Genomic DNA, 13,251 nt, shown 5'->3' with positions numbered 1-13,251 from the left:
TATGATCGATCAGGTACAATCTTTAGGTAACTCTACCTCGTACAAGTTTGAAGTGATTATAGTCACTGCATGACGAGGGATTCCGGCCTCACTCTCGTCTTCCCTCACAGGGAACGCTGCCTGGGCCATGGCCACGTCCAAACCGGATATCCTCATCATCCTTCTGCAGAAGCTGATGGAGGAGGGCAACCTGCTGTACAAGGTACAATAGGAGAAATCATTTCTTCTGGATGGGGGCGTCGTCGATGTGAAGTCATGAAATGCTCCCTCTTTTCGGTCTCTGCTGTACCGCACCATGACTCGACAACCCCACATTGTGAATTTCCATTCTAGTCGTTGACATAGTTAATTGGATGTGGCTTGGAGCTGTCGAGGGAGGGACGTTTTCATTTTGAATTTTAAGGATCAAGGCTACATTTATATACCCTTCTCAGACCAGTTCCAGTGGTGTTCGCCAAAGCCATGGCAACAGCAGCTATGTTATTTCAGATTTTGTTTTTGAGAATGGACAACCGAGGCCCTCTTTAAGGCCACCGGTTAAGAGCACTTTATATAACCAAATAAAATAGATGCACTCTGTTCCACTGTACACTCCAAGGTTAGGATTATGAAATTATTATTTAGTTTTTTTTCATGTTCACTTGAAATGAATGTGAAAATGCTGCAATGTCATTTACTTCAGGATAATAAAAAATGAGGTACCCGTCCTCATTTCACGGCTCAATGAAATGAGGAGAGATGGATGGATGTGTGCATTCGACTCTGCTCACACAAGAAGCCATGATGGATGCTTGACATTTACCAGATTGAGTTTTATGGCAGAGGCTATCCACTGTGTGGTTTATTATTTAGGAGGTTTCTTGTGTACGTATCGTGTCTGATGGATGAGGGGGTGAAGGCCTGAGCCAGAGAACAGTTAGTGTGAGCAGCTTGTGAAGGCCTTGCCCCTCCAGTTTCTTTCTTCCCGCCTGCTCATTTGCCCTCTGTGTGTCCTTCAGAAGGGGAAAATGAAAGAGGCCGCCCAGAGGTACCAGTACGCCCTCAGGAAATTTCCCAGAGAGGGATACGGCGATGACCTCAAGGCCTTCAAAGAGCTGCGGGTTTCTCTGTACCTCAATCTCTCCCGCTGCCGCAGAAAAACCAACGTAAGCCACTCGAGTGGAACTTATTTTCCTGTGTTTTTGTTGACAGCACCAGGGTGTCTGCAGGTCCTTCAATTATTATATGATTTTATTCATTCATTCATTGATTCCAATTCTTGCATGAGAGTTGACATTTTGGATGTTACACACCCCTAAGCCACTATACTTACTCCAGTACCTAGTCATTTACCTTGCTATCTGAAAACAGTTCATCACCCACCCTGTTTCTGCCCTGTACCAAATATACACTGCAGTACTTTGTCCACAAATTGATTTAGTTAAAATATGTCTTAAAGTGTTTCATTTAATTGATAGCTGCAGACATGCCAAGTGGTGCAGTTAATGACGTCATGTGGTATCCATGTACTAAGTGGTGAAGAGACCTGTGTTATGTATAAATGCTAAAGCCAGAAATAGACAAATCATCTTGTGGTTTCAGGCGATTGCCATCTTGCTGTCTCACTCGGCCTTTAAACGTGTTGAAATTTTGGGCCAGTGGCCATGTGAGCTTGACAAGTTACATGAGTATACAGTGTGTACATACAGTCCTGCGATAGTGATGCATAGTCTCCTTTTTTGAGGTGAGGTGAAGTATTTGGACGGATATCTTTGAAGTCTGACTCAATATCTTACCCAACGTACTCTTTCAATGTCATAAAACAACTTTATGAGTTTCAATCGATCTCCATGGGAATTGTGCTGCAGACTGGATTCAGCTGTTAGCTACTGGAATACATGGGCGGTGGCTACACGAGTGCAAGTTGGACAACTAGTCAGAAGCTTCTACTGAAATAATAATTTCACAACTCCCCTGTTTCTGATCACCAACGGCTCCTTTTACACCTCAAACAAAGTATGAACATAATGGTGATCTGTCTAAACACATTTGACTTCCTGGAAAAAGGGGACCGTGCAGTTATGAACCCAATATTTATGTCAATACTCTCAAAATGAAGCTGACAATGTTAAGCTTCTATTAATTGTTCATTTAAACGTTTATATTACAGAGCCAAAACAACAGGAAATGACTAGCGCTGTATTCATTGGTTCATTTTAGTTGCCAGTGGATTAATTATGAAGTCAGCATTTTATAAGAAAGTGCCCCAAACAAAGTTATTATCTGCAAGTCTTTGTCCAGCAGAGGAGCGAGAAAACAAGCTCTTGCCACAAGGACCATGAGGTCTGTTGTCTATTTCTATGGCAACCAGCCACAAGGGTTGTCTGCTTGGTATTTTATCACTGGATGGAGGGAGTTTAACACGAATATTCAGACAGCGTTCTCCTGCTGTCGGGAAATATTGTAAAAATGACAGATACACTGTTATTAACTAGAAACTGTACCAGCTAAATTGGATGTTTTAGATTTTCTATAATATTGTTAATTTGCAACAATGCCTAATAGCTGATGTACCTCTGTGTAGGATTTTGGAATGGCTGAAGAATTTGCAACAAAGGCACTGGAGCTGAAGCCCAAATCCTATGAAGCTTACTACGCCCGTGCCAGAGCTAAGAGGAGCAGCAGGTGAAGCCACTAAACATTGTCCAGTAAAGGCCTATTCAGTTGTTATTGGTCAATCAAACACGTTGTGGTGACCGTCTTTCTCTCTCCCCTCCTACGCAGGCAGTTCACGGCCGCCCTGGCAGATCTGCACGAAGCTGCCAAGTTGTGTCCCAATAACCGAGAGATCCGGCGCCTGTTGGCACGGGTGGAGGAGGAGTGCAAGCAGATGCAGCGCACCCAGACCAAACCCTCACAAAGCGGGGCCGCGGCCTCCAGTCAGGCCTGCGGGGGCCACGACTCGGACCGGGACGAAGCACGAGCGGAGCCCGCTGAGCACAGGCTGTCCAGGGGCCTGGAAGGCCAAGGAGACATATTGGAGGAAGAAGACGAGGAGGAGGAGCCCTCGGAATGCGAGCGAAAAGCCGAGACCTGTTGGCCGCAGAACATCTACTCCAACAGAGTCCTGCCCGCCGAGTCGCTCGGCAACAGCCATCAGAGCCCGAGTCCGCGGCCGAGCTCCCCTCCAGGCCCGAGCAGACTGCCCCCCCACCGTTACCCTCGGGAGCCTCTTGCCCAGCAGGGCCTTGTTCTGCAGGCCACCAAACAAGCCCAGATAGTGAAGACCAACCAGCATATGAGCGCCATAGCGGGTGGGCGCTCAGCAGGGAGTAAGTCTCAGTATGCTCCGTCCAGCCCTCTGCCCAGCAGGCACATGTCCAGCATGCTCAAGCCAGGCCCCGGCATCGATATCAGCCCTCTGCCCCCCTCAGCTGAGGAGCCAGTGTACGGGGACCGCATGTCGCTGGCGGCTGCTTCCAATGGCGAGAATGAAAATCTACATTTGTCCCAAGCCTCATACTCGTCTTGCAGCAGTGCCAAAGGTCCGAGCCAAGAGAGGTTGTCCGCCCACTCCGTGTCCTCCCTTGACGGAGCGAGCTGCTCGGGCCTCCAGGGAAACAAACCCGGGTCCCAAGGGGGAGGAAGCAGCATCAGGGTGTCCAGTTCCACCAGCAGCCTGGCCTCCAGCAGCAGCCAGTCAGACAGCGGCAAGCTAGGCCCCGACGTCCGCACCAAGACCTCAGAGAGCAAACCCAGACCCTTCATGGGCGTCATGGACAAGACCGCACGCTTCCAGCAGCAGATTCAGCTGCAGATTCAGCAGAACCAGGGGCTGCCGCCTGCAGGCCGGACCTGGCAGAACCACTCGTCCGAAGGCCTGCTGGGCCACGGTCTGCAGCCAATGAACTGCGAGTTGCCCTACGCCAAAACAGTGAGCACTTACCAGGAGCAGCACAAAGCTCCGCCCCCTCAGGGCTCCATGGCGATGGGCGGTTTGCAGAACGGAATACACGCCGAGAAGTTTTGTCAAGCTGCCGCCTGTTACAAAGAGTCCAAACCGGCGTTGGCCATGCCGCACGCGTTCCTGGACAGTAAGCCCAAGCAGCCCGGTCTAACCAGAGATAACCCTGCCATCCACGTAGCGTCGATGAAACCAAAGCGTTCGTTTATAGAGTCAAACGTGTAGATTGATCCGGCTTCTACACGTGGACACCAACTCAAAAGTTAACAGGCTATAAGATCATTAAAAAAAGGTAACAATTAGCTTTTTTTAAATCGTAGCTTTTTTTGTGTTACGGTTATTAAAAGTACGTAAGTTATGATTTTTTTCCCCCCGATTTCTCTCCTACGGCTTTTGTTACATGAGCATGTTCCCTCATTCAGCCGCGCTGCAGCGCTCGGTTGCACTGAAGACGGTCGCTGGGCGTGTAGCGTGCAGTACTCCTAGTTAAGTCGGCGAGAGCGAGCACTTTAAACGCATCTAGGCCTTTCAAGTGCTGAAACAGAATATAATATTGTGGTGTGATGTTATTGCAGGACGGGTGTGAATGAGAGGGGCGGGAAGTTGTGTCCGGGGTCCAGGAAAGGGGGGAATAAGTGTTGATGTGGAAGTTCTGAGAGCTTTAGGACGGGCATTCCTATGTTTTAAGAAGGATGTTGTAGATCCTCACGTTTGTGTATATTCTATAAATATGTACTTCCTTCTTTTGAGTGAAGGTCTATGTCAAGTGTATTGACCAGTTTAAAATTGTGTATTTTGAATTTGTTTTATTATATGCACAGTTTTGTTCAGGTGGTGTTAAAAAGGTTCTAGAATGTATTTGTTTAATATGTTTGTACATTCTATAAATTGGCCATTAACATTGAAACTAAATCCTCTCTGTATCTGCTTGTTGTTGCTGTCTAGTTTAATTTATTTACAGCGCCTACGGCTTCATTAATTGTTAAAGCAATATATTTTATATAGTTATTTTTGCACAGCTACTAAGACATTTTATGATTCAGAGTAACATGGGTTTAAGTGCATGCTACAATTGCAGTTTATAATAAACAGTAAGAAAATCATATCTATGAAAAAAGTGGTTTTGGTGCACAGTGCCATCAGCTCTATTTTAGTACAGTATGTATGTTACTCGCAATTGTTTCCATGTTTCCAGTATTGTGAGCTTTACTAGCTGTGATCATACTGTAATAGAACATTACTGCCATAGCCACCATGGGAAATAAAGTTCTGCTGAAGGGGGAACGCAGGTCTCCTGGCTTTTATTGTTGGGCATTAACCACAGCTTGAGTTATGAGCATACCCATTAAATGAAGACATCTAAAATAGTCATAAATACGGCTCATAACGGCCTTGAATATATCACGCATGGATGAAGGGCTTTTTCACAGGCAGCGTTTTCTAAACAGTTGTCCCCTGGGTGAACGGCCGTTACGACATAAACAGCAAAATCTTTTCACGGCAATTATTTTCAATTTGATCTACGATGACAAATTATAAACATTGGACATAAAGCTGTAAAGTACCTGTACGGCGTCTTTACACAGCTCACGGTTTGGGTTTGGCAGGTTGGTCATGGGACTGGATTGGTTCTTGGCCCTGAATGGCCTCCCCGCTCTTAGGAATACCCATCTGTTTGTGCAGGACAACAATAGTATCACACAGTCGACAAAAACTTCTGTTTGAATTCTGTCTACAAGCCAGAAGACCAATAAGTTGTAAAACCTGTTTTTGTTCTTAATATATTGTACAGAACTAAAATTGTGGTGCTACAAGAAGTGTCCCACCACACTCATTCAATTTACCAAGAAAGGTACGAGCTAATCAAATCCATCTTAGAACAATGGAACACAGACCGTGAATGGAGCTAAAAGCATGCTTGTGAGCAATTTATAGTGGCCCAAAAAAAACAAAAAAAAAAAAAAACCCCATAAGAAAACACAAGTGGAACCCTTAAGCCTTTACCTTTGTGTGATTCAATCACGAGGCAACCACTTAGCTTGTGTCTACAGCCGCGTGAGCAGCAAGGCGTCACAGGAGGATAACAAGGCTGAAGTAATAGACCTTTCTGCTTCCCCCACTGAGAACAAGGAACTATAAGGCATATGGACAGATTCACGATGGTTGACCGCAGCAGGTGATAGCGAGTGTCTTCCCGCGGGAGAGTTGTGGTGACATGTCGTGTTCTGCCCAAGGTGGCCGCACTCACAGCTCCCCAAATCGAGCCGCTTTATGCCGTGACGTTGAGCAGACCTCCAATATCCGCACCCATCGCGCTCATTATGCGAGATTCCTCCATTAGGGGTCCAGCTCCACAGGTATTGTTATTGTTCCGGGAAAAATTCAAAGAACTTTGAAATCGAAAACTATCTGAAACACCAACTTCGGCAGAGCCTACGAAAACGGTTTGTTTGAACCACGTTGTCACAAACATCTTGTAGTTGAAGTTCCATCCAAATCGATCAACCTACAGAGCAGAAATTAACCAAAAAAAAAAAACGGCCAAGTTTGATCGTTATTATAGACACGGTCCAATGCATTTCAAGCCGAAATACGTCCTGGCTAAAAGTATCTGGAACACAAACCTCAGCAGAAAGTACAAGCACAGTTGAGGTGTCGTTTAAACCGGTATGTCACAGGGAGCGTCTGGTTTAAATTTTCATCCAAATCGATCCAAATGGGGCGCCGATATTAGTGAAAAGCCAAACAACTTGACCCAAAATGTTCAGCTGGTCTTGCTTAACTGACGTGCCACTATTTGTAAACTTAATGAACGAGATGAGATTTACAGTAAGCAATCTACGACATTATTTACTATAAATGTACAAATTCCAATTAAGGATGTCCAGTTGGACCGTGTCCAGTGTGCTGGCGTAGACTCGTCACTCTGTACTTGTTCGACGTTACCAAACTATCGATTTCCGTGTAGATTTATATAGCTTCTTACCTGATAGATGTCAGTAGATCAGATGGATTGATATTTAATCTCCATAGTCCACAATCCACAGAAATACATTTTTCATGGAAACATAACGCAATGTAACCCAAGGAAAAAAGTCAAATAAATTTCGTAAATTGGGCTGTTACCGTAAATCCATGTATACGAGACACGTCACTGATATTCCAGATGTACTTCAATGCAACAAGGTAAGTTATAACGACAAGATGTAGTTTCAAGTAAAAAACAAAATCCTTTTTTCACTTCCCAAAAATTGTTTTTTTAGTTAAACAACTTCATATAACAATGTTTATAAATAGTGCTTACTCTGACATTTCATACAAGTTGCCCATTTTCATTTATTTATTTTTTTCAAGATTTCCATTTTAATAATATACATTTGTTATCTGACATGTGATCTTTATAAATGCTGTGATATTTGTTTGGCTATTTTGTCCAGCTGTTTTGGACAACTGTTTAATAAAACATTTATTTGACTTGTTTTGTCATTTCTTGTCCAAATTTCCTAATTGCTATACTTTAAAACTTAAAAACAATACTACGACTGTAAACTCAGCTATTTAGAACCATTATTTAGAACTGACCCATCTCATACAGTACAACACTTATGTCACATTACAACTTAAAATCGAGGGCTGACATCTGGTTGAAATGGAAATGCTACACACGTAAAGCCATCAAAAGGTGGATTTGTGAAATGACATGGACGTAATGAGGTTTTGTTTATAAGTTCAGTATATTAGGCTGCATTACACAAAAAATAGTAACATGTGCCTAAAACAAATAAATTGGACCCCGTGTATTGCTGCCTGCAGCTATACTTATATATGTTTTCGTCCAAATGTCAAGGGACCTTTTAATCCACCGTTAGAATAAATAAAACGTGAGACGTTAGGTTCAGGCATCTGCTGGGTTCAGGCAAACTGACTGTCCACCAGAAGAATCCAGTACGGCTCTTGGATTTGTATTCTACACCATTTTAAGCTCATACTATATTAATAGCATAAGACGAACAGAAAAAGCCAATTCAACTTTTAATTGCAATCATTTGTATGACAGCTGTCTGCCAAAATGTCATGATTATAGCGACCAAGCAGCAGTGGCAGTGGCCGAACGGCGCTGGTCGCGCACAGAGAAGGTGGAGAGCGTGTGACGGAGCCCTGCAGTGCATGATATTCAGGAGTTGGTGTCTGCATGCCCGAGTGATCAGAATATAATGAGAACCGTTACACAATCGGCCTCATGCTTTGGAAAACCGCAGAGCAATTGGCTCTTTCAGTCGGAACACTGCAGGGAAAAAAATAAATAAAAAATACAGGCTTGTTGCTGGGTTAAAAGAAATACAATTTAACTGTATTCTCAAATGTCCCCATGCGACTCAATTCTATTGTTTTAATTGATTTAGCACAGTGCAGTATTTATACTTTGTTTGGGAGCTATGTAACTATTTTATGTTTAAATTAAATACTCTTCTTAAATACGCTACCTCAGGAATCTATTCGATCAGTTACTTTTATATTTACACAGGTCAACTAAAAAAGCAAAAACAGTTGGCACCAGAGGGACACATCGAAGAGAGGCCGCCCAATTCCCTGCTCTACTGCCGAGCGCTTTGTCTCTGTAACTCAGTCACTTCCACGCTGGTATGCATCACCAAGAAAGGCCAGCGTGACTCCACCATCTTGATAAAGACCATTAAATGTTAATCCTAAACTTGCGCGCGCGCGCGCACACACACACACACACACACACACACACACACACACACACACACACACACACACACACACACACACACACACACACACACACACACACACACACACACACACACACACACACACATGAAGGAACCCCGCCGGGCGTCACAGTGGCGAGGGCTCGGCGCCGCACGCAGAGTCGCGCTAAACTGCGGCAAATCACAGGACGGTTCAAATCCACAAAAGGTGACGAGCCGGGGTGCACGCCCTCAGAGAACCACATCTCCATCATTTCACCATCCCTCGAGTGCATCGGCGGAACAAACCCTCAGTTCCGCGCTCCCCACGAGTCTTTAACATAAGCCGTGTGCGGGGACAACCCCGAGCGCCGTTTCATCACAAAATGAGGCGCAGGGGGCGTCACTCTCCCTTCATCCCGTTTCATAGAGAAGAGCCGTAGAGGAAGAAGAAGGGCGCGGCACGGCGGTGTTGGAGCGCGTAATGAGCGCGCCGGTCTCCGCGGAGAAGCACTGAATTATACTCCAGAGGAACCCGTTTCTTTTTCCTCACCCTCCCGCTCTAAGACTCATGATTATTTCACGGCGTAAAGCGGGCTGGAATCCCGGCGGAAACCAGCTCCCGGCGCGTGCGTTGGCGTGCACGTGTACACAAAGGGCGTGCATGCTACCAAAGGACGGGAGATTTAGATTCAGCGAAAAGCTAGTCGCTCCGTCCAAAGGTCTGGTAATGTTAACGCTTCTCCACACTTTAAACGCCTCAAAGACATCGAATCAATGGGCAGAAGACAGAAGCAGCTCAGAGTCCAATGTCAACTGAACCGGCCCAGACGCCGGTTCACCGTCCAGTACCGCCCCCGAGCTACAGGAGCACAGTCGTCGCTAGGAAGATGTTGAATCCATTCCCCAAAAGCGTCTTGACAGACGGAGGTGTGCTGCGCCTTCGTCTCGTCTCGTTTGTTTACGTCTCCCGACAACGCGTCCGACCGTCGGAGCGAAGCCTCCGATCCCATCTCCACAGGGATTATCACCGGCGGTTGTGGAGGTCACCGGCCAGGGCACCGTCCTTACAACATGGTCGCGTGTAGCGGATAGGGATTCCCACCTCGCCAGGGTCACCTCACTCATCAGGGTTATCAAATCTAATCTTAAATCAAATATCCAACATTACCGAGGGTTATTCAGCTACTGTGAGAAACTTCTTTGAGAATTTAAAAACCAATAATTCAATAGAATTATTTTGCTGTGGAATCTTATTATTCAACTACATTGAAGTCCATTTATGACAGATCTACCTATTTTAGCGAGATAAAGGCAAACTCAAGGCCATTTCTGCATTTCATTCGATATATTTCCAACCACACGTCAAAAAAAGCAGATAACTCCGAGCCTGGACAAAGATCGCTTTCATTTCCAACATGGAGGGAGGAAGGACCGCCCCCCCCCGGACCCTTAAACTGAAACATTTTTGATTGGAAATCTTTGTACGCTAGTATTCAGAGATGATATTTCCAACCACATTTTCAAGAGAGGAATCAGTAATGGATTACATTTACAGTAAGTAGAAACCTTGAAAACGCTGCTATTACAGCGGAATGGATAAAAGGCATGGGCTCCATTGAAGCCACCAGATAATACAGGATGAAACAAGGAATTCAGTAAATCCACAAGTGTTGGACAACGTGTGTGTGTGTGTGTGTGTGTGTGTGTGTGTGTGTGTCTCCACGCTGCATACCGACGCCCAGCCCCGCCCCCAGCCTCTCACTGCTCAGCCGGGGGTGAGCTCGGCTCCGTCCGCCTCGCCGGCCACGCCCTCCTCCGGCCAATCGGCGACCGGCAACCTGGAGTGACCCCGGCAACCTCCTTCCTGCGCGAGGGAACAGGAAGGGAGGGAAAGCGCTCAGCCATAACACAACCCCCCCCTCCAACGGCACTTATCTGATTCAGGCACTTCCCACACATTCCAAACACACAAACACCCTCCCACTTTCTCAAGAGGAACGCGTCCGTGTTCTGCATCTCTCACACACACACGCACGCCGTGGCGCTCATCAACCTTCACGTGACACTGTGGTTAAGCAGCCATCATTCATCATCCAGGGCTGAGTTGAACTGGGCAGCTAATGGCCACTCACACCCCCCCCCCTGGTTCAGCCTCCGTCATTAGCCATGCGAAAGATAACCTGCAGGCTCATTACACCTCCCTCCTCCATCCCCTCGGCGTTTTACCCACCAAGTCCTTTCAAATAGGAGTCACCCACACGCACACTTTCGACAACAGGTGGTGTGGGAAATCTAAACGAAACAACACTTCAGCACATGCGGTTACGTGCCACTGCATCATTAATGTTCTGTAAATGAGTCGGACCCAACGCCTGGTGAGTGGCTCGGAGGAGCTGAACCAAGATGAGCGCACCTGTCGACCAATCTCACACCTGGAAGCCGCCGAGGAGGACCGCGCGCCACATTCTCCCCCTTTATGGCAAGACCGACATCCGCCTACCTGGCAGCTCACACTTTTATGACATCTGTGAGGTCTTCTGAAGAGGAGAGCGTACCCCAGACGGGGCCAAAGCCGGTTTTGTAACCGCGGGCCTGTGTAAAACAGATTATAGATCTTATCCTGTGTGCAGAGCAACTACTAGCGCAATGTATCCCAAGATGGTACAAAAACATCTTATTAATCGACCAATATGATGAAGAAAATAGACACTTTATTCATTCCCGGAGGGAAATTGCAATGTCCCAGCATGAAAAAGTGGTAATATATGTGAAAAAAGTGAAATATACAACTCATACATACTCATACTGTACACAAAGATATGGCAGGATAATGGAAAATTGCCCTGAAAAATAAAAGCAGTTTAAATAGGATGAAAAATCTAAAAACCTAAAAAACTAAAATAAATAAAAGCTTATTTATTTTTACTTAATAAATAAAGGCTTAATTATGAAAAAGAAAATCCGATAGATACCCTACGATCTACCGATAGATCATATCTATCCGATAGATAGATACGATTCTTTTGAACGGCTCAAAATGCTTTTTTTTTTTTTTTTTTGGAGATGCTCTGACCTGGACATCTAGCCATCACAATTTGGCCCTTTGGATTAAACCTAATTTCTTCATCATCTGTTGGCAGGCTGCAAGTTGGCCACCACTGGCGTACACAGATGCGGTTAAAATAAATCCCCTGTATTTCCATACCAGCCTGATGGCTATAGCAATACACCCCATAACATTGCACAGTACACTGGATGTCCCACTTTTGGACTGAACGCTCCCTGATGCTGGGTGATGAGAGTGAGAGGGCAGTCTTCCGTCCAGCAGCATGGGAACTAGGACACATCCCCACATCCAACCCTCTTCATCAACATCTTCTCTTCTGTCTTTACAACTCAGTGCCAGACGTTGACATTCACATAAAAAAAAAAAAAAAACCAAAAAAACACAACACTAATTCTCAGGGGTTGTATTGTTTTTCAATTTCTAGAAGCTCAAGAGCAAATGTGAAGGCAGATTCATTTACCTTCACATGGCGGCGGCCTGGATTCAGCGTCTGGAAGAACAGGAGAAGGGAATTAAGATTCAAAACGGCCAAAAAAGTTCAGTTTAAGAACAAACGTGTAAAAGAGAGCGAGAATTAAAAAAAAAAAAAGGCTCTGGGACAGATGGTTGTTTGGAATCAGTCAGGTTGATGTTGATGAATGTGTTTCCAGATGGAAGTTCCTGTGATGAGGCGTCTGAAGCTGCTCAGCTGCATTTCACCTCTTTTTAGTCGTAGACACTGTCACAAAACAATGGTCTTTCATGTTTCTTTTTCATGTTTTTATTTTTTTAGAAAAGGGGGTTTAACCTCCCAAGCATCTCATTGGGAAGTTGTTCTTTTGTAAATGATGTTATTTTGACAGTGATGTTTTTGTTTCAGTTATTCTGTTAAATATTAGCCGTTGTGATATTTTGTCAGTTATTTTGTTCGTGATGTTGGTGTTGTTAATTATTAGTAGTGGTCTGTTCGTGTTTTTTTTAGTGCATTTATTATTTTGCCCAACTGCGCTAATTCAGCGTCGTCCACGGATCCTCCTGTTCTTCGGAGGCCTGGGGGAATTTGGCTTCTAGGTTTGGTGCTACAGATTAAGTTCAAGGGGTTATTTGTCACATACATATACATACGGTCATACATATATGCAGTGAATTTTCATGACCACACGGTGGGTAGACGGAAGCCCGGGGCTAAAGATTGTTAACGGCAATCTAATAGTGACCTTATAATATTACCGTGAGGTAAGTACTGGAGGTAAGTTTCATTGAGAGGTATTTAAATGTGAATTTAATACAACAGACAATTAATTCTATTATATAATTAGAGAACCCCGAATCGCGATTGCTGCGCCGCCCCTTGCAGCCGCCTGCGCCAGCGCCTCATGTCAATAACGCACATTTTACTATTTTTAGAGCCTATAGGGCTTATAGTGCGGAATTGCCGGGTAAACAACCCTCTTATTAAAACCTGTGTTCCTCCCTAAAAAGCAGTGATGCAGACCCTTAGCGCTCCCAGGTTGTGGACCCACCCGTCATCCGCCTGCGTCCCC

At 45.2% G+C, this 13,251-nt stretch overlaps 1 protein-coding gene across 1 annotated transcript in view; it reads left to right on the top strand.

Moving 5' to 3' along the window:
* The window catches only part of tanc1b (tetratricopeptide repeat, ankyrin repeat and coiled-coil containing 1b), a 142,004-nt gene extending 136,784 nt beyond the window's left edge, over positions 1–5,220 (top strand). Inside the window, exons 23-26 of the mRNA XM_080019347.1 lie at positions 111–202; positions 999–1,145; positions 2,564–2,664; positions 2,764–5,220. Of these exons, the coding sequence (XP_079875473.1) occupies positions 111–202; positions 999–1,145; positions 2,564–2,664; positions 2,764–4,168 (1,745 nt within the window). The 3' untranslated portion in view covers positions 4,169–5,220. The remainder of the gene's footprint in view (positions 1–110; positions 203–998; positions 1,146–2,563; positions 2,665–2,763) is intronic.
* Positions 5,221–13,251: the final 8,031 nt, after the last annotated feature.

The sequence above is a fragment of the Zeus faber genome, assembly GCF_960531495.2.
Source record: "Zeus faber genome assembly, chromosome: 18".
NCBI lineage: Eukaryota > Metazoa > Chordata > Actinopteri > Zeiformes > Zeidae > Zeus > Zeus faber.
This window is presented reverse-complemented; position numbering and strand designations above follow the sequence as displayed.